At 38.0% G+C, this 19,793-nt stretch overlaps 1 protein-coding gene across 7 annotated transcripts in view; it reads left to right on the top strand.

The window, feature by feature from the left end:
• Positions 1–19,793, top strand: part of HECW2 (HECT, C2 and WW domain containing E3 ubiquitin protein ligase 2) — a 405,698-nt gene that overhangs the window by 284,951 nt on the left and 100,954 nt on the right. For all 7 annotated transcript variants that reach the window (XM_063644845.1, XM_063644843.1, XM_063644847.1 and 4 more), the window contains 3 exons: positions 6,668–6,818; positions 7,514–7,617; positions 8,135–8,259. In XM_063644845.1, the coding sequence (XP_063500915.1) occupies positions 6,668–6,818; positions 7,514–7,617; positions 8,135–8,259 (380 nt within the window). The remainder of the gene's footprint in view (positions 1–6,667; positions 6,819–7,513; positions 7,618–8,134; positions 8,260–19,793) is intronic.

The raw sequence follows: 19,793 nt of genomic DNA, 5'->3' as shown, positions 1-19,793 counted from the left end.
TGTGATTTTTAACACCGTTAGTTATTATAACTTCATTTTTGCGATGATTTACACTTTACAAAGCACACTTTTGCATGCTTTCCTTCATTTTTTGTTCTTTCAATAATTTCGTGAGGTAGGTGAAGCAGGTCTTGTCTGTAATTTATAGGTTGTTGCATAGAAGTCAGCTAATCTGATTCTTTTATTTTATAGTTGCAGAAACTGAAGCCCAGATAAATTAAGTAATTTGTTTACGATTTCATGCAAGCAAAAGTTGACACAGAGTCTCAAATATTCCCTCTCCTCTACCAGGTATTCTGATCTAAGATTGGAAGGGAAGGGCCTATTGTGTGGGTAGATGAATGTAAATTCTGAAAGTCTGGTTTGAGGCAGAGGGTGGCTTACACGGTGATATGTTATTTATTGGGCACCACCAACGCCTCACATCAGAGGGTTTGGGGGTTTCACTGAAACTTCAATATATTGCAGTGCTTTCAGGTCAGACCCACCAGGAAGACTCAAAAAGTGCTCAGCTTTCTCCTCTTCTGGGATAGAGTTATGCAGAGGCCCTCCCCAAGGAGGCCCCTCACCTATTAGGGAAGTGGCTGCAGTGGTTTGAGCCAGAATCATGTGGTCCAGATAGATGTGCTCTATTCAGCATCTGTATTAGACCCAGCAGCACCTTTCCTCTCTGTGCAAGTCACTCTCTTTCTACCCTAGGGACAAGCTACTGAAGCAGTGTAGTTTGAGCTTTGATGGCCACCATGTGGCATGATCATGGTGCACTGCGGCCTCAAACTCATGGGCTCAAGAGAAGCTCCTGCCTTGTCCTCCTGAGTAGCTGGGACTATAGGCAAGCATGATCATGCCTAGCTGGTTTTTTTATGTTTTTATTTTTTGTAGAGACAGGGATCTAACTATGTTGCCAGGGCTGGCCTTGAACTCCTGGCCTCAAGCAATCCTCCCACCTTGGCCTCCCAAAGCGCTGGGATTATAGGTGTGAGCCACTGTGCCTGGCTTTGATTCTTTTTTTCTTTTTCTTTATCATTATTATTGTTTTTCTTGTTATTTTAACACCTTTTCATCATATTTTCAGGGATTTACTTGTTTGCTTTCTTCTTTTTCCATTCTTATTTCTCCCATCTCAAGAAGGGAACGGATCTTGGACTTAGTACTAAGACTGATCAGTGGTGATGGTGATCTACCAATTGGTTCTCAAAATCTTACTCTTGCCTTAGGCCACACAGAGTGCACTGTGGCCTTGTGGCTTGTGTAACTCCAGCTGTGGTTGAGAGATATTCTAATGATTCGTAAAAAGTAAGAAAGTTCCAGGCCTTGGAGGCAGCATGACACAGTCGAGAGTCTCCCAGGGAAGTAGCTTGGACTCAGTTATGCCCAGAATGCCTTAAGCATTTGCTGTATCTTCTCATTCTGATGTTACTGATGGTCCTGGCAGCTAGAGGTAGTTCAGGGCTAAAGCCCTCTAAAATATCATCGGCGTGACAAATGTTGGTCTTTTTAGCATTAAGATGAGTGAAAAAAGAATCGCCAGCCTAGCCCCTCTGAAAAACTATTTTCTTTTTCTCTTATTGATTCCAGTGTAATTGTGACTTAACCCATTGCTGCATTGGAGACAATATGGAATTGTTGTATAAATGTTTTTCCCCCAAAATGGTAGTTTTTCTAGGAATAGGACTAGATTCAGGATGAACAGTCTGGGTTAGTGGACTCTGATAGGATCCCAGGATGTTGCATATTGTTAGGACTAGTCTATTACTTACGTGAGGGGTGCAAACTGTGGGGGAGCATTTATCATTTTTTGTGGTTCTATACTTTCATTATTATTTTTTAAAATGAAGGCCTAAAGCCATGCAGTGAATCTGAAAAGTATAATTAATCCAAACTTACAGTTTCTATTATGTTTAGGGTTGGGGCTCTTATTCTCTAAGGTTACAACTTTGTTTTGAGGAAAAAATGGATACTTTTAATCTAAAAAGCTACCTTATTAAAAATTGAAGATTGAAGTTCCGAATATGCAACTACTTTTTAAAAAACTTTTTGTTCAAATAAAATAGCAGAAAAGAGCACATACGGCCTGCCGAATTCTTTCTACTAAACACACATGGCAGCCCACACCATCAGCACTCTAGAAGTCCCCTTTGCACCCCCTTTCAATCACTGACCACAACTCTGTATGGGGAAATGGGTCTACCGTCCTGATTCCTAAAGTCATAGATAAGTTTAGCCTACTTTTATACTTTATACAAATGGAATTTTACTTCCTTGAGTGTTCAAATAAGAAAAAAATAATCTTTTAAACACTCTCATCTGTCATTTATCACAAAGCTTATAATTTTCCTTGAAAGTACCTTTAGTTCATTAGTACTTAATCATCTCACCATTTTGGTGATGATACCTATGGTTATTATAGTTTTTTATAGTGGATATACTTCACAACAATCAGGTGCTTGATTTTACTAAATCCAGTGATAACCAATTCAAAACCCTACCCATAGCATCCCCCCTACCCACCCCTGATATGTTGTAATTCATGCTGTTTAGTTGTTGACTTCTCAATATCAGCATCCACTGAGATGTATTCACAGCTCATCTGATCATGAGCCGAGTGGTCCAGTGGAGACCGAGGTCTGGTTTGAAGCGAGTGGGAAAGGATGATGAGATGAGCAGAGGGATCATAGGGACAACCTTGCCCCCTTCCCACATAACGTTGATTTTAAAAACTGAAAACTCTGAAGACCTTATGTTCTACCTGCCTCTGTTCCCTGCTGAGGAGACTAGTGCTGTGACAGTAACCTTGGAGTAGTTTTACCCACTTTCTAATTCTCCGACTTTCCCTTCCTGTCCAGCCACTTAAAAGCACCTATTTATATTTAAGTCTTAGGGTGTCTAAGAGTCTACTTGCTCCTGGATTTTAGGCAAGGTTTAGGGTTTTGTTTCTTTATTGTTATTGTTGTTTTGAGATGGAATCCAACTCTGTTATCCAGGCTGGAGTGCAGCAGTGTGATCTCAGCTCACTGCAGCCTCTGCCTCCTGGGTTCAAGCGATTCTCCTGTCTCAGCCTCCTGAGTAGCTGGGATTACAAGCATGCACCACCACCCCCGGCTGAATTTTGTATTTTTAATAGAGACAGGGTTTCACCATGTTGGCCAGGCTGGTCTCAAACTCCTGCCCTCAGGTGATCTGCCCGCCTTGGCCTCCCAAAGTGCTGGGATTACAGGTGTGAGCCACCGCACTCAACCACTGAGGTTTAGCTTCTTGTGAGCCTCCATTTCATGGTCTCTGAGAAATCTAGCATTTGCTTCATGGGTTTGTTCAGCAAATTAGCTACTGTTTTAAGTTCTTATTAATTTCTGTCAGTGTTGCTCAAATTTTAGTGTGTCTAGGAATAAGCTGAGAAGATTGTTAAAAGTGTAGATAACTGAGCCCTAGCTTCAGATAGTCTGATTCTGAAGACCTGGGGCGCATCATAGAAATCTGCATTTTTATTGATCCTCAAAGTGATTCTGGCACATGTTGCCAGAGTCACACCTGCCTTGAGAAACATTTCTCTAGGTAATAGTTTTCAAACCTTATTATTGTCATGAAGCTATTTATGCAAATGAAATATGATGTGGAAAACCAATATACACAACAATAACATTGGAGCTGTCATGGCTAAAATAGGATTGGCAGGTGTTTGTGGAGCCCTGTCCCTCAGGGACTGAAAGCTCCTGGCCCTGTAAGGCTAGCCTAGACATAAAATGTTACTAGGTTCTTGCTGAACTTAATACAATAAAATGGGCATAATTTTATAGATTCATAGAATACTAGAACTGGAAGAGACCTTTGCAATTGTTTGATTCTGTCCTCTAATTTTTCAAAACTGTGATTCATAGACATGTAGTGACTTTTTTTAAGATCTCGTAGTGAAAGTGTGACAAGCCACAGCCAGAAATCAGGCCTTCTACCTCCCAATTGAGTGCAAAACACACACACACACACACACACACACACACCCCAAAACGTTGCTCTCATTTTCACTGCACCCTGATTACATAACCTATTTGACAATGTGGCAAGACAAGGAAGTAAATGTTAAGTCCTCAGTCTTCTAACTCTGCCTATCTCATTTTAGCATTGTCTATCTGAAAGAAACTTTGGTGCTATGAAATGAGTTTTCATATGCTTTCTTATACCAAAAACAAACCAGGCCCAATATAAAGACATATAAGATGTTGGAGCAGTTGTACCCAGCAAAGTAAGTTTGATAGATACAACAGAGAGCTAACCTTCCTTTGCCTGGGTAGAACGATATTGACAGCTTGGGTAGAAGTGGATATGTAGTTCATGGATAAACCAATAGCATAACAGCCCTTCCTGATTCAGAGCCAAGCATTCACTTGAAATCGGCACTATAGAATTTGTCTTTATGGGGACTTGAGTAATTACATCAGTGTGAAGGTACAGTATTTGATAGGGATAATTTTAATACGCATTCAGTGTTCCATGACCTTAGAAAGCAAATTTTTGGTCCTTGTTTTCTTATTCTCCCCATTGCACATTGAAAGGTCTTTATTGAACTATAAATTAAGGCTATTACTGGCCTTTGTAGAAGGTGAATACAAGAATCATTCTTTTTTGTGGCTTCGTGTCATTTTAAATTATTTTTTCATTTATTACATGCTATGTGCAAGACACATTAATTTGGCTGTTCTCTCTTCCATCTAGCCATTTTGCTGCATATATAGACCTCAAGCAAGCCATAGTCATATTTCACTTGGTAAATTCCTACTTTGTTAGTTCCAGGAAAAAATTCCATCTTTGAGAATTTTTGTTCGCTGTTTTTGTCAGAAAATGGAAAGTATGCAACAATGTGTTTTCTTTTCTGCCATAACTGCCAGAAAATTAAGAGCCAAATTTTAGTAATAATCTAATCTTGGGAGTTTGGCAGCATCTTCTCTCTCTGTTTCCTTTATTTGGCCTAGTTGGTCTCTATTTTTTTTATCCTGAATTGACCTGTTCTACATTTTTAAAATTGGGGCTACTGTAAACATTCTTTGGAGAAGAATTGGTCATTTCTTTTCATGTGCATTTAATTTGATGTCTATGTGCCTGAATTACGCTGACTCCAATGAGAAAGGAATGAGATAGGAGTAATTGGTTCCCAAAATCTTTGAGATGGAAAAGCATGCAAGGAGCAGAGCAAAACAGTGAAATACATCAAAGTGTTTTGAAAAATGGTTTTTGAAGATGCTTCTTTAATGTACTTGCTATTTGTGAGCCTATCAACAGGCTGAGCATGAGGTCTTTTGAAAATTTCTTATTGATGGGACTGCAGTGCCCAAAGAATTCAGATTTGGCAGGCTGTTTCATGGTAGAGTCTGTGTTACCTTGGAGCGTGAATGGCATGGAGTTGTTTGCTGTCTGTGTGGTGCTTTTGTTCAGCCTAATTCCTCTTTCTTTTGCCATTTGTCATAAATTACAATGTGCTGAGATCAACAAAAGATGTCTTTCTGCTCCCAGCTGAGGTGATGGCCTTCAGCGATGGTCTGGTGAAGGCTGAGCTCTACCATGCAGGTCTTTCCAATCCTAAGGACTCCGTTGGGATACTTGGCTTGTTCCCTTATATAGCAAATGCCATAGGTGGTCAGGAGAAAATATGCCCTCCTCCTGGTCTCCAGGATTAGCCCCACTGTGTCTGTTGATAAGCATGTGATCACATGGACAGTTTTGAGATAATTGAATGTGTCAGGAGAAAAATACTTGTTAATTTCAAAAAATAACTTACACAAAAATGTAAATGCATAAAGAACTTCCCTGGTTAAAGAACAGATTTCTGCTGTTTTCATGTTTCCTGTGTAAATTACCCTTCACACCTGTAATAAGTTTCAAAATTTTGCCTTTTGAAAATATCAGCTCATGCTCTGTGGATTTCAATAGACGAATGGCCTTTTAGAGAGTCACAAAGGTGGGGTGTCTGACTCTGAAGACCAGTCTGCCTTCTGAACATTCACTTGTATATTTCTCTAGAAAGATTTAACACACTTAAAAATAAAATTAGTCTTTTAAAACGTTATGTTTATTTGAGGTTGGGAGGCAAGAAATTGCCCTTGCTCTGAAAATGTAGTCATCTTTGGAAAAGTGCAAATAGAAGTTTGTAGATAATGATACTGTTTCATCACTAGGCCAGCATAGTTATTTTAGTTATTTTTTTCTGAGGACTAAATTTACTACAATTGTGCATGAATATGCATGTGGAAGTTTCCAGCTATGAGGCTTTCATTGAAGCTAGAAAAGACATGGAGAAATCAGGTTTTTTTGGTGAAAATAAACATCAATACCCATTTTGATGTGAATATCTGAAGTGTTATGAAACCAACTACATATATTTTTAAAATGTTGGGGCTCATATGTGAAGGGTGAGCACTGTGGGCAAATTTGGAAAGATTCTCTACATTTAAAGATTATTTAAGGGACTGGTATTATACGCACAGGATAGGCTTAATAATCAGTCACAACAGATTCTGGAGTGGACTGGGAAGAAGTATGGGATAGTGCAGTGAGATGTATGTTATTAGTCTCAGATTATAGCATGTCAGAGAAAGAAAACGCATGCCGAACTTAATGAACCCCATTAATCGTCTCAGCTCCTCCTCCTAATTTCTTTCGGTGCCTCACTGCTGTTTAGACTGGGAGGCACGCATTGACAGCCACGGCAGGATCTTCTACGTGGATCACGTAAACAGAACCACGACGTGGCAGCGACCGACAGCTCCCCCAGCCCCGCAGGTGCTGCAGAGATCTAACTCCATACAGCAAATGGAGCAGCTGAACCGGCGGTGAGGATGAGCATTTTGCTGTGACTGTTGTATTTTGTGGTTGGGCTAATTTTTACTTGGCACAAAGAAGACATGGTTGTCTCTTTGATCTTTGTGTGTCCTGTCATTAAGGTGTAGCTGTTACCTCTTTTGATTCCCAGACTTCAATTGGACTTCTCTTGATTAAAAAAAATAATACTCACCCACATATATACCTTGTTTGGAAACTAGAGAACAAATAAATAAATATGACCCCTTTAGTCAACCCAAGCATTGATGTTTAGTAAAGCAGAACATGTGCATTTGTTATTTAAAGCCACACATCTTTTCTAGTCTCTAGAATCTTTATTTGTAGCTTCTCATTATTATCAATCTAAGCTTTTTAGATGAGTCGTTCTTTTTCAAGAATTAATTGCTGTGGAACATAAAGTTTTCTTTTCCTTTAACAATATAGAAATTTACTTTTCTTTAGTTAAGGGCCACAGAATTTTTTTAGTGTTATTAATTTGCCAGGAAAATGTTCCCCAAACAATGGACAGAAGAAATTTAATGCAGTGTAATTTAAACAGCAGATGGCCAAGAAGTCCAGGGAATGGGGGTTGGAGGAGGAATTAGTTGAAGCTGAGAAGATAGTGAAAAGTTTTAGACTCTTGGGGAGCAGTTGAGTCCCATCTTTTAAAGGCTGCTGGAATGTAACTCTAAACTCATGATTTTAGATATCAGAGTATTCGCAGAACCATGACCAATGAGAGGCCTGAGGAAAATACCAATGCTATTGATGGGGCAGGGGAGGAAGCTGACTTTCACCAAGCCAGTGCAGGTAAGAGCTTTGGGCTTTGTTTTTGTAATTTCATAAAAGTCAAAATAGAAACAAATAAAGATTCCCAACAAATAAGGCTTTTCTTTTGGAGAACTTTTGCTCTTCAATAAGATCTGGTAATCCAACTCAAAAAACAGAATTCACCAGAAACCTCTTCTAATCCTCAATGTTTAATTAATATTAAGAAAAGAATCACAAATCCCAAGTAGAATATAAATTACTTTAATTTATTGATCTGTGGGATATTGGAAAAAGAATCAGATCATTTAAAACACATAAGAATGCATTAAAATGTTAATAGTGACTAGAAATATTACTTAAGTGAATTTTAGTGTAATTAAGAACAGTCATGTTTTATGTATGAATTTACAGCAAAGAAAAAAGCATTAGGGGATTAAAATGATAGCACATGATGTAAGTATCATATGGTTCTTTTGAAATGCAGACTGAAGTGAGTAGATAGTTTTCACATCATAGAAAGATTTCCCTGACAGCCTCTGTGGTCTGCCCCGTTTAGATTTCCGACGGGAGAACATCCTGCCTCACTCTACCTCCAGATCCAGGCTCACGTTGCTGTTACAGTCTCCCCCCGTGAAGTTCCTCATCAGCCCAGAGTTCTTCACCGTGCTGCATTCTAACCCTGTGAGTAGCGAATCTGAAAGAGTGTGAAGGAAAACAACAGGCCGAAGCAAATGATCGTTGTTTTTGTAGTAATAGCAGAAATGATAATGGCGAATGTTTCCAGAGCACTTAGTGTGTTCCGAGCTCTGTGTTGAGCACTGTACACTTTGACCCGTTTAGTCCAAAGAAACCGTTTGAGTTAGTTGGGCTGCTATAACAAAGCACTGTAAGCTGGGTGGCCTATGAGCAACAGAAATTTATTTCTCATGGTTCTGGAGCTGTGAAGGCCAAGATTGAGGCACTAGCAGATACGGTGTCTGATGACAGTCCATTTCCTTGTGTGTAGATAGCCATCTTCTCCCTCCATCTTCGTATGGTCTAAGGGCTGAGGGCTCTCTCTCAGGCTTCTTTTATAAGGGTATTAATTCCTAATTACCTCTTAGGTCATCTCCTGCCCCCATCTCCTAATACTATTATATTGGTGATTAGGTTTCAACATACGAACTTTGGGGGACACAAACATCGGACCCATAACAGGAGGATTTAAAGGATTATTCCACAAGTCTCTGAGGGCTGAGGGAGTGGCTTACTGAAGATAGTAATTAAAGGAAGGTCATTTTAACTGCACATGAAGTGATTTAGAATGAGGGGAACATTGGCCATAGAAGTCTAACTGGATATAATCCATTCAGCATGGCATGTGTTGATAGGAACCTGTACTAGGATATAAGAAAATAGACAAAAAGGATTCAGCATGAGAGGAATCACAGACAAGGAGTTGGCAAGATTTGGTGGGTAAATAGGTAGAATAGAAACTGAAGAAGTTGACCTTGAGTATTAATAATAATAATACATAAATAATGAACAATACATAATTAATAATACTAGGAAAATTCGAATGAGGGACTTGTTAAAGGAATTGAAGGAGAACATATTGAATTTAACAAGACACGTTGTACACTTTCAGAAAAACAGAGTAGATCATAGAGAAAAATATAAGTCAACATAGTCCTATCACCAGGAGTTGGTGGTGAGGTAATTAGTGTATATTAATACATATTTATTTATTTTAATATTTTTCTGCCTTATTTCTTTATTCTTTAGCTTTGCTTTACAAGTATAAACATCTGTCTGCCTTTCCTCATCATTGTCTCCTGGTTTACAGGTTTAGCTTGGAGCAGAGAAGACTTGGGAGGAGAGTAAGCAATGAATAACATGCTAGCTATCCTCATATATTATGTGAGAGGGGTTAGATTTACTGAGCACTCAGCTTCGCAAGTTTGTTAATGATTATGTGCTAGGCACCGAGCTAAGACCTAGGGATACAGAGATGACAGCAACTGGGCCCTGGCATCCCAGACTTGGGAGTAATTATAATGTCATAACCAGAATTACAAGTGCAGTAACGGATGGCTATAGAAGATACACTGCTGGAGTGGACAGTTAACTCCAAAGGGAAGGCACACGGAAGGGGCCATAGACAGGTTTGCATCTGAGATTAGTTTTAAAGGCTGATTAAGAGCTTGCCCCAGAAACAAGATGGGCAGGAGTACTCTAGGTAGAAGGAGCATCATTTGCAAAACAATCGATTCATGAAGCTGCAAGTCTGTCTTGATAATTACTGCAGAAGTTCTAAAACTGGATTATTAGTATTGTAAGCAATTCGGTGTTGCTGGTGTATTGAGAACATAGGACACTACTGAAAGTCAGATTTGAGCCTGGGAAGGGATACAGAAGCCAGGTTACACAAACCTAAATTCATGTATGGGACAATTCTAGGAGGTGACAGGCTTTCATGCAAGGTGGAATGGGCTAACATTTAGAGTTGTCACTGTAACACAGAAAAAAATCACGCTTTAATAAGAAGAGCCTCGGACTTGGAGTCAGATGGCACAAGCTCCCCTTTGTTTTTTGTTCATTTGTTCATGCCTTCATTTAATCAGTATTTATTAAATGCCTGTGATTTGCCTGGTACATTCTAGACTCTGGGAATAGAGTGGTAAATAAGACAGAGTAGAAAATAGATAACAGACTAGTGAGTAAAAAAGATATTGCAAGATGCAAGTACTGCAGTGTGGTGTGAGGCAACTGAAACCACACACTGGGACAGAGTTACTTGGGGATGAGGTGGAGGAGGCACTATTTTATTTTTATGTATTTATTTTATCTCAAAATCTCACAAGGAGGCACTATTTTAGATCAGGTGGACAGGAAGGCCTTTCCAAGGGAGCCACATTCAAGCCGTCATAAAATGCTCAGAAGCCGATATGGTAAATGTCTGAGAACAGAACCTGCCTTGCCAAGGAAGTGCAGAGACTCAGGGGTAGGAATGAGTTTTCTGTGGTACATAATATGGTCAGAGAAGTGCGCAGGGCTACAGAAGCTTGGGCTTGCATGATCTGGCAAGGCATTTGGGCTTTATTTTGAAAGTGTTTTCTATATGGGAGTAATTTAGAGTTTTTAAAGTTCCGTCTAGCTATTATGCAAAGAATGAGTTTTAGAGGGCAAGATTGGCATCAGGGAGACTAAGTGAAGAGGTACTGTGGTAAGGCATGGAAGTGGCTTGGGCTAATGCAGTTAGCAGTAGAGACGGTGACAAGTGGATGAATATTGGATATATTTTGAAGACAGAGATGACATTCTTGCTAATAGATTGGAATACAGAATAGGAGAAAAAAGGGCTTCAAGAAGGAGCAACTGTAGCTAGACTAATAAAGAAGAAAAGAGATAAGACTCAAATAAACACAATCAGAAATGATAAGGGACACATTGCCACTGACCCTGCAGAAATACAAACAACCATGTCAGAGAATACTATGAACACCTCTATGTACATAAACTAGAAAATCTAGAAGAAATAGATAAGTTCCTGGACACATACATCCTCCCGAGACTGAACTAGTATGAAATTGAATCTGTGAATAGACCAATAATGAGTTCTGAAATTGAGGCAGCTATAAATGGTCTACCAACCAAAAAAAGCCCGGGATCAGATGGATTGACAGCTGAATACTACTAGAGATACAAAAAAGAGCTGGTACCATTTCTACTGAAATGACTTCAAAAAATTGAAAAGGAGGGACTCCTCCCTAACTCATTCTATGAGGCCAGCATCATCTTGACACCAAAACCTGGCAGAGATATAACAGAAAAAGAAAACTTCAGGCCAATGTCCTTGATGAGCATCAATGCAAAAATTCTCAATAAAATACTGGAATGCAGCAACACATCAAAAAAGTTATCCACCACAATCAAATTGACTTTATCCCCAGGATGCAGGGTTGGTTCAACATATTCAAATCAATACATGTGATTCATCACATAAACAGAACTAAAGACAGAAACCGCATGATTATTTCAATAGACGCAGAAAAGGCCTTCGATAAAATTCAGCATCTCTTCATGTTAAAAACTCTCAATCAACTAGGTATTGAAGGAACATACCTCAAAGTAATAAGAGCTATATATGACAAACCAACATCCAGTATCATGCTGAATGGGCAAAAGCTGGAAGCATTCCCCTTGACATCCAGCACAAGGCAACCTTGCCCTCTGTCACCACTCCTATTCAACATAGTATTGGAAGTTCTGGCCAGGGCAATCAGGCAAGAGAAAGAAATAGAAGGTATTCAACTAGGAAGAAAGGAAGTCAAATTATCTTTGTTTGCAGATGATATGATTCTACATCTAGAAAGCTCAGTCGTCTCAGCCCAAAAGATTCTTAAGCTGATAAGCAACTTCAGTCTCGGAATACAAAATCAATGTGCAAAAATTGCTAGCATTCCTATACACCAACAACAGGCAAGCAGAGAGCCAAATAATGAATGAACTCCCATTCACAATTGCTACAAAAAAATAAAATACCTAGGAATATAGCTAACAAGGGAAATGAAGGACTTTTTCAAGGAAAACTACAAACCACTGCTCAAAAAGAAATCAGAGAAGACACAAACAAAAGGAAAAACGTTCCATCCTCATGGATAGGAAGAATCAATATCATGAAAATGGCCATATTGCCCAAAGTAATTTATAGATTCAATGCTGTTCCCGTTAAACTACCATTAACATTCTTCACAGAATTAGAAAAAAACTATTTTAAAACTCATATAGAACCAAAAAAGAGCCTGAATAGTCAAGACAATCCTAAACAACAACAACAAAGCTGGAGGCATCACACTTCCTGACTTAAAACTATACTAGTAATTTCTAACTATACTAGTAACTTACAACTATACTAGTAACCAAAACAGCATGGTACTGATACAAAAACAGACACATAGACCAATGGAACAGAATAGAAAACTCAGAAATAAGACTGCACACCTACAACCATTTGACCTTCAGCAAACCTGACAAAAACAAGCATTGGGGAAAGGATTGATTCCCTATTTAATAAATGGTGGTGGGAGGACTGGCTAGCCATATGCAGAAAATTGAAACTGGACCCTTTCCTTACATTATATACAAAAATTAACTCAAGATGGATTAAAGACTTAAATGTAAAACTGAAAACCATAAAAACCCTACAAAAAATCTAGGCAATACTATTCAGGACATAGGCACAGGCAAAGATTTCATGACAAAAGTGCCAAAAGCAATTGCAACAAAAGCAAAAATTGATATGTGGGATCTAATTAAACTAAAGGGCTTCTACACAGCAAAAGAAACTATCATCAGAGTGAACAGACAACCTACAGAATGGGAGAAAATTTTTGTAGTCTGTCCATGTGACAAAGGTCTAATGTCCAAAGTCTACAAAGAACTTAAACAAATTTACGAGAAAAAAAAACAATCCCATTAAAAAGTGGGCAGAGGATATGAATAGACATTTCTCAAAAGAAGACGTACACGTGGCCAATAAACATATGAAAAAAAGCTCAACATCACTGATCATGATAGAAATGCAAATCAAAACCACAATGAGATGTCATCTCATGCCAGTCAGAATGGCCATTATGAAAAAGTAAGAACACAACAGATGCTGGCGAAGTTACAGAGATAAAGAAATGCTTCTACACTTTCAGTGGGGGTGTAAATTAGTTCAACCATTGTGAAAAACAGTGTGGTGATTCCCTAAAGATCTAGAACCAGAAATACCATTTGACCCAGCAATCCCATTACTGGTTATATAACTAAAGGAATATAAATCATTCTATTACAAAGATACATGAACATGTATGTTCACTGCGGCACTATTCACAATATCAAAGACATGGAATCAACCGAAATGCCCATCAATGATAGACTGGATAAAGAAAATGTGGTACATATACACCATGGAATACTGTGCAGTCATAAAAAGGAATGCAATCATGTCCTTTCCAGGGGCATGGATGGAGTTGGAAGCTATTATTCTCAGCAAACTAAAACACAAACAGAAAACCAAACACCACATGTTCTCACTTATAAGTGGGAGCTGAATGGTGAGAACCCATGGACACATGGCCGGGAACATGGACACATGGCAGGGAACACAACACACACTGGTGCCTGTCGGGGGTGGGGTAGGGAGAGGGCGAGCATCAGGGATGATAGCTAATGGATGCTGGGCCTAATACCTAGGTGATAGGATGATCTGTGCAGCAAACCACCATGGCACACGTTTATCTATGTAACAAACCTGCACAACCTGCACACATACCCCTGAACTTAAAAGATGAAGAAAAAAAAAAAGAGCAACTGATTGCATGGTAGTGTTCATGTGTTTTCTGGTTAACACTGGCTTTCTGGAGAAAAAAAGTGTGTATATTTGTGTGTATGTAGGTTGTGTTTATACACACACATATATGTATTTGTATAAATATATGCATGTGAGATATATGTATATATAGAGAGACATATATGTATGTATAGATACAGATATAGATATAGATATAGATATAGATATAGATATAGATATATATGTATAGATGGAGGCATCACACTTCCTGACTTATAATTTACAAATAATAGTAAAAGAGACACTGAATGCTTTTGTTGATTTTTGCTACCTACAGTGGTAATTGAAGAACAAGTATAGTTCCAACAAGAATATTTTCATTTGCATTAACAAGTGAAGACAACAGTGTAAAAGGGAGACATGTTGGAGTTTCATATTCCTTTGTCAATAGTTTTTGAATACTAGACTTACATTTCTTCATTTTATGTGTGTTTGTGCTATTTGCAATGTAACAGCACAATTTGAAGTTTCATCTGCGTTTTAATTTTCTCTATTAATTTCTTAAGTCTGGACCTTAGGTAAAGAAAAAGGCAGTAAACTTTTCCTATAAAGGGCCAGAGAGTAAATATTTTAGGCTTTTGGCCCAAAGACAACATGTAAGCAAATGGCCCTGGCTGAGTTCCAATGAAACTTTGTTTACAAATACAGACAGCTAGCCATTGGGCCTGTAGGTTGCCCACCCCTAGTCTAGACAGCCTACAGAACAATAAATCAAGCCCTGATATTGCGTTTCCTGATTTCTGTAGTGTTAATACGCCCACTATGGCCAATGTCAAACCATTACCAATGACATCATGAAGCACAGAGTTCTAACTTCTCTCTTTGGGCTGCCGTCTTCATACAAGTTCCTCATCACTGCAGTGTTTCAAGTAGAGACTGGATTAATAGTCATTGAGTTGTGGTATAAGGCTGTGGGAATTTTTTTTTTTTTTTTTTTTTTTTGAGACAGAGTTTCACTCTGTTTCCCAGGCTGGAGTGCAGTGGTGCCATCTCGACTCACTGCAAGCTCCACCTCCTGGGTTCACGCCATTCTCCTGCCTCAGCCTCCCGGGTAGCTGGGACCACAGACGCCCACCACCACGCCCAGCTAATTTTTTGTATTTTTAGTAGAGACGGGGTTTCACCATGTTAGCCAGGATGGTCTCGATCTCCTGACCTCATGATCCGCCCACCTCGGCCTCCCAAAGTGCTGGGATTAAAGGCGTGAGCCACCGTGCCAGGTCCAAGGCCGTGGTTTTTAAACTTGGTGACTTTAAAAAATAAAATGCATATTCTTGGTACCCAAACTTTAGAGATTCTGGTTCAGTAGGTCTGGAGTGGGTCCCAGCAGTCTGTTTTAATTTTGCTTTCTTTTGTTTTAGGCCCTTTAAGTGATTCTGATACAGTTGTGGCCTGTAGTCTGGGAACTCCTAGGATAAAGAGATTTTCATTAAATGCCCTTACCATGTTTGTCACAACTATAACTCTCCTGGACTTTTCACAACTAACATGTTTTAACAGTATGAGAATACTAAGCAGCTTACAGGCTTTTTTTTTTTTTTTAACTTATTTTGTTTTCGTGTTTTTGTCGTGTTTCCTTTTTCTTTAGTTGGGCATGATTTTAGAATTTATTTTGCTGGATAGTCTATCTTGATTTCAAAGTATTCTTTCTAAAGCATTTTAATTTTTTTCTTCCTCTTATTGAACTGCATTCATATTAGCTAAAAAGATGATCCATGCTGTGCATTTATACATTTCTGTAAGGCTTAAATTCTGTGGGTTTAGGAAGTATTATTTTCCTGACTTATATATGGCAAATATTGAAGTAGCTGGATTTGTCTTGCTAGAAGTCTCAAGATATGAATTAATGGAGATAACTCAGACAATTTTTTCTAAAGCGCATTACTTGCTGGAATGTTTTCTTTTTTCCTAGATTAACAGAAAATATTACAAAATAAACTTTTATTTGATTTCTGTATTTTAAGATTTATTGTCTAGCGTTTTTTGCTAGAATTGTTTATGATCTATACCTCTTTCAGTTACTTCCCTGTTCATATTATTGAAAATGTTCAATATGCAAAAGGAATGTATTTAATAATTTTCCTAACTATTTTTTTATGACTCGAAGGTATCAGTTTATGTTGAAAGAAAGTAATGAAAAATAGGTGGGAATTGAACAATGAGAACACTTGGACACAGGAAGGGGAACATCACACACCGGGGCCTGTCATGGGGTGGGGAGACGGGGAGGGACAGCATTAGGAGATATACCTAATGTAAATGACGAATTAATGGGTGCAGCACACCAACATGGCACATGTATATATGTGTAACAAACATGCACGTTGTGCACATGTACCCTAGAACTTAAAGTATAAGAAAAAAATAATAAATTAAAAAGAAAGAAAAATAGATTACGTGTAGTTGTAATACCTAATAATCCTTACTGGAAAGAAAAGTGTTAAATAGATATATGGTTGTCATAACACTAAAGTAAAACTTGAGAGAGAAAATTTTGTGGGTTTTTTTCTTTTTCTATTTTTGCGTTGTGGTTGCTTTAGGAATTATTCTACTGCCCTCTAATGGTTGTGATCAGATTTCTTTCAAAATTGTCCTGACAAACGATTTCTCTTGTTAATTCAAGATTTAGTTATTAGTACCATGTCTTTTATAGCTGATGTGCCTATATTTGTCTAATTCATGTCATACATAAATATATTTCATTATATTCAACTGAATAATTTTCCAACATACATGCCAAATAATTACTACTGTGGCTTTTAATGAGCTCTAAAAATACATTAATTCTAGCGTTTAAGTTTCTTAGTACTTAGTGAAGAAAAATACTGTCCCAAAATCCATAAGTATATTCTTGAAACTTGGGAATTCCTGCTATTGCAAAATAGATGAGTTGTTCATTTGTAGTTAGTTTTGTTAATGTTAAAATTCCCTTCCATTTTACTCTAGCTAGATGAAAACAATGTAAATCTTGTAAAATTAAAAATATTATGAAGACAGACTGTATAAAACAGGACTGTTTTGATATCTCTGCATACATATTATGCAAACATTTCTTGATTTTGTATATATTAAATTTTGTTTAGTGAATAATGTATACAAGTGCTCAAATCTGCTCTCTTGTGAATATGAGAGATGTTTGCTATAGATTCGGTGACGTGCTTTTCCAAACCTGAATTCAGAATGCCTATTCTTGATGAAACCTTTCTGAAATATAAAGAAAGACTTTATTTGTCAGTAATGTACTTAACTATGTTTTGAAAACAGCAGAATTAGGTGAAATTAGGACTGGGCCAGGTAATCTAGGACATTTGGTCATCATAACACTAAGGAAAACCTGCAAAAAAAGGAGAGGGGATTATTATTTGCATTGCGGTTGATAAGAACTAAGTATTTGCATGTAATTTTATTATTCTGCTGCCAAATGGCAATGACATTTACTTCTACAACCTCAAACAAACATGTAACCAAACAAAAACACATTTAAGTTCTAAGGAGTGTTATTTAACAAAACTCCACTCAAGAAATTCAGTTGATCGTTCACTCAACCATCAAGTGCTTATTTCTTGCTAGGACGATGAGAAACAACCAGGAGGGAGGTTGGAACAGGGATTTTTGGAACTGAGAGGGAATAACTAAAAAGAATATTTAAATTATGTCAAAGGAAAACAAAGTGTTGTTTCCTTTAGAGATCATTTAAGGCACTTTGTCTGCTACTAACAATTACCAATTCCTCTTAACTACTTGAGTCCACGTGCAGTGGCTTCCCAGGTGAATTCTGTTCATTATCATGAGACTATGTTATGAAATAGGTATCATGGGCTCTTCTCTAATCTACTTTTGTTTCAGGTAAAATACCAGATTCATTTACTGCATCTTTTTCTGTAAGATAAGCAAGCAAACAAACATAGAAAAGGATCCTTACCTACTTAGAACCACTAAACCCCAGGAGAATAAAGATACCTATTTTCTCTTAACCCACAGCTTTGTCAATATCAGCTTCCATGAAGACTAAACTCTGTCAACCTAATCGTATCTGTTTAGTGTTTTTGGCTCTTTGGACTGCTCCCATTCTTACCTCTGCTCGTTCTGTCAGTGTGTTTCTGTATTTTCACCACTGTCGTGGCCTTTGTTTTTCCAACTCTTTCTGCCTCTGGTGGATCTCTTCCTTCCACCTCCCCCTATAATTCTCCTTCTTCATCCTTTTGAATGATCAGGCCTTGCTCATCTCTGTATCCTCAGGGTTTAGCACAGGGCTTAGCACATGGCTTAGCACATGATTAATGAAGCTTAGGAGACCCTTGTTCAGTTCATAGAACATAGGATGCTGGCCCAAGATCTTCAAACTGAAAGTGGTGAACAATTTTGCCACTCTCTTTATCTGTGATAACACAGGTATGATAGATATAATCCCCTATATATTTTTACTTATAGCCCATATTCTTAAAGTGATTTTGACCTTTTCAAATTACTTTACCATCCTTTGTCCCACTGGATTTGAATCTCACATGCCTATGGAGAAAGCAAGGGAGTTATTATTATCCCATATTACAGTTAAGCAAATTGAGACAGAGATTAAGTAGCTTTCTTTGTCTCTATGAGTGACAGAGCTGAGACTAGAATCTGCACTGTAGTTCTATATGAAGTGGAGTATAAATATGCTTCCCAAACTATAGATATATAAATTACATATATATATACACACACACATAAACTATATATACATATCTATAGACACACAGTTTTTGCATAAACATATATATGCACTTACTCAAACATAGTTTTTTTTTTATAGAAACATAGCAGTCTAGAAGTATGTTCCTGTTTGGCTTAAGTGTTTTGTATAGACCCTAACAATCATGTACTTACTATTCAGACTTGAAAAGTCTGTGGATCTAAAGATTGTTTACTAGTTACTGAGAGACATCTCCTGCGTTGAATTACTTTGGTAGATGCTCTTTGCAAAGATCAGATGTGTTTGGCACCATACTACATGTTTCATTGAGTGGAGAGAAGGAAGATGAAATGACATAATTAATTATAAGACCAGCCTTAAGATTTCTGTGCTTAAAGAGCTATTCAGCCCCAGGGAATTACTTCAAGTCTGAGGCTGGGATGAGTTTCTTAACTTAATTCCCACTGCTTCTTGCCCTAATGAAGTTCTTTTTTAACAAAGTGAGGAGCATTTCTGGTACTCTAGATAAGAAATCAGAATGTGGCCTATTTACTTATTTTAGTGAGAAGAGGGAGCAGTGAAGGCGACAAAGAGGTATACCTATTTAGAACGACGGGTAATGTAATGATTTATCTGACAGAATTATCCCCCAAATAATTTGTCCCTGAAGAGACTTAATATTTGTTTTACTCTTAGGTAGTAAGACCTGAAAGCTCATTATGATCCCTACACAAACCAGTGTGGTCTCAGGACTCTAACTTGCAATGACTTATATGAAAATATATCAGCAACACTGAGCCAAATGCAGAAAACAGTTGCCTTGCTGATTGTATTTAAAACTCAAAGCAGAGTCAGCCAATAGAGCCAAAACTGTTACTTAGCTGAAGTTAGGTTTTTTTCTGACACTGCCCAACTTCTGTTATTTGCTTCTCTGCTTTCATGGTGTCACTTTCCTATCCTCTCATGCTCTCTAATTGCCCAGAGCCCATGCATAGGCCTGCCTGCATTGACAGTACTCTCTGCTCTGAACCACACAACTGCTCACAGCCATCAAAACCTCCTCTCATTTAGACTGTCGGTTGAAATATGACTCGAAAGCATTTTATACTCAAGTGTACTGAGGAGCTAAGGTTCAAGGATGGTTCATTGTGGTCTTCTTTCTTC

This window comes from Symphalangus syndactylus, chromosome 8 (genome assembly GCF_028878055.3).
Source record: "Symphalangus syndactylus isolate Jambi chromosome 8, NHGRI_mSymSyn1-v2.1_pri, whole genome shotgun sequence".
Taxonomy (NCBI): domain Eukaryota; kingdom Metazoa; phylum Chordata; class Mammalia; order Primates; family Hylobatidae; genus Symphalangus; species Symphalangus syndactylus.
The sequence above is the reverse complement of the archived record's forward strand: the minus strand, read 5'-3'. Positions and strand labels throughout refer to the sequence as shown.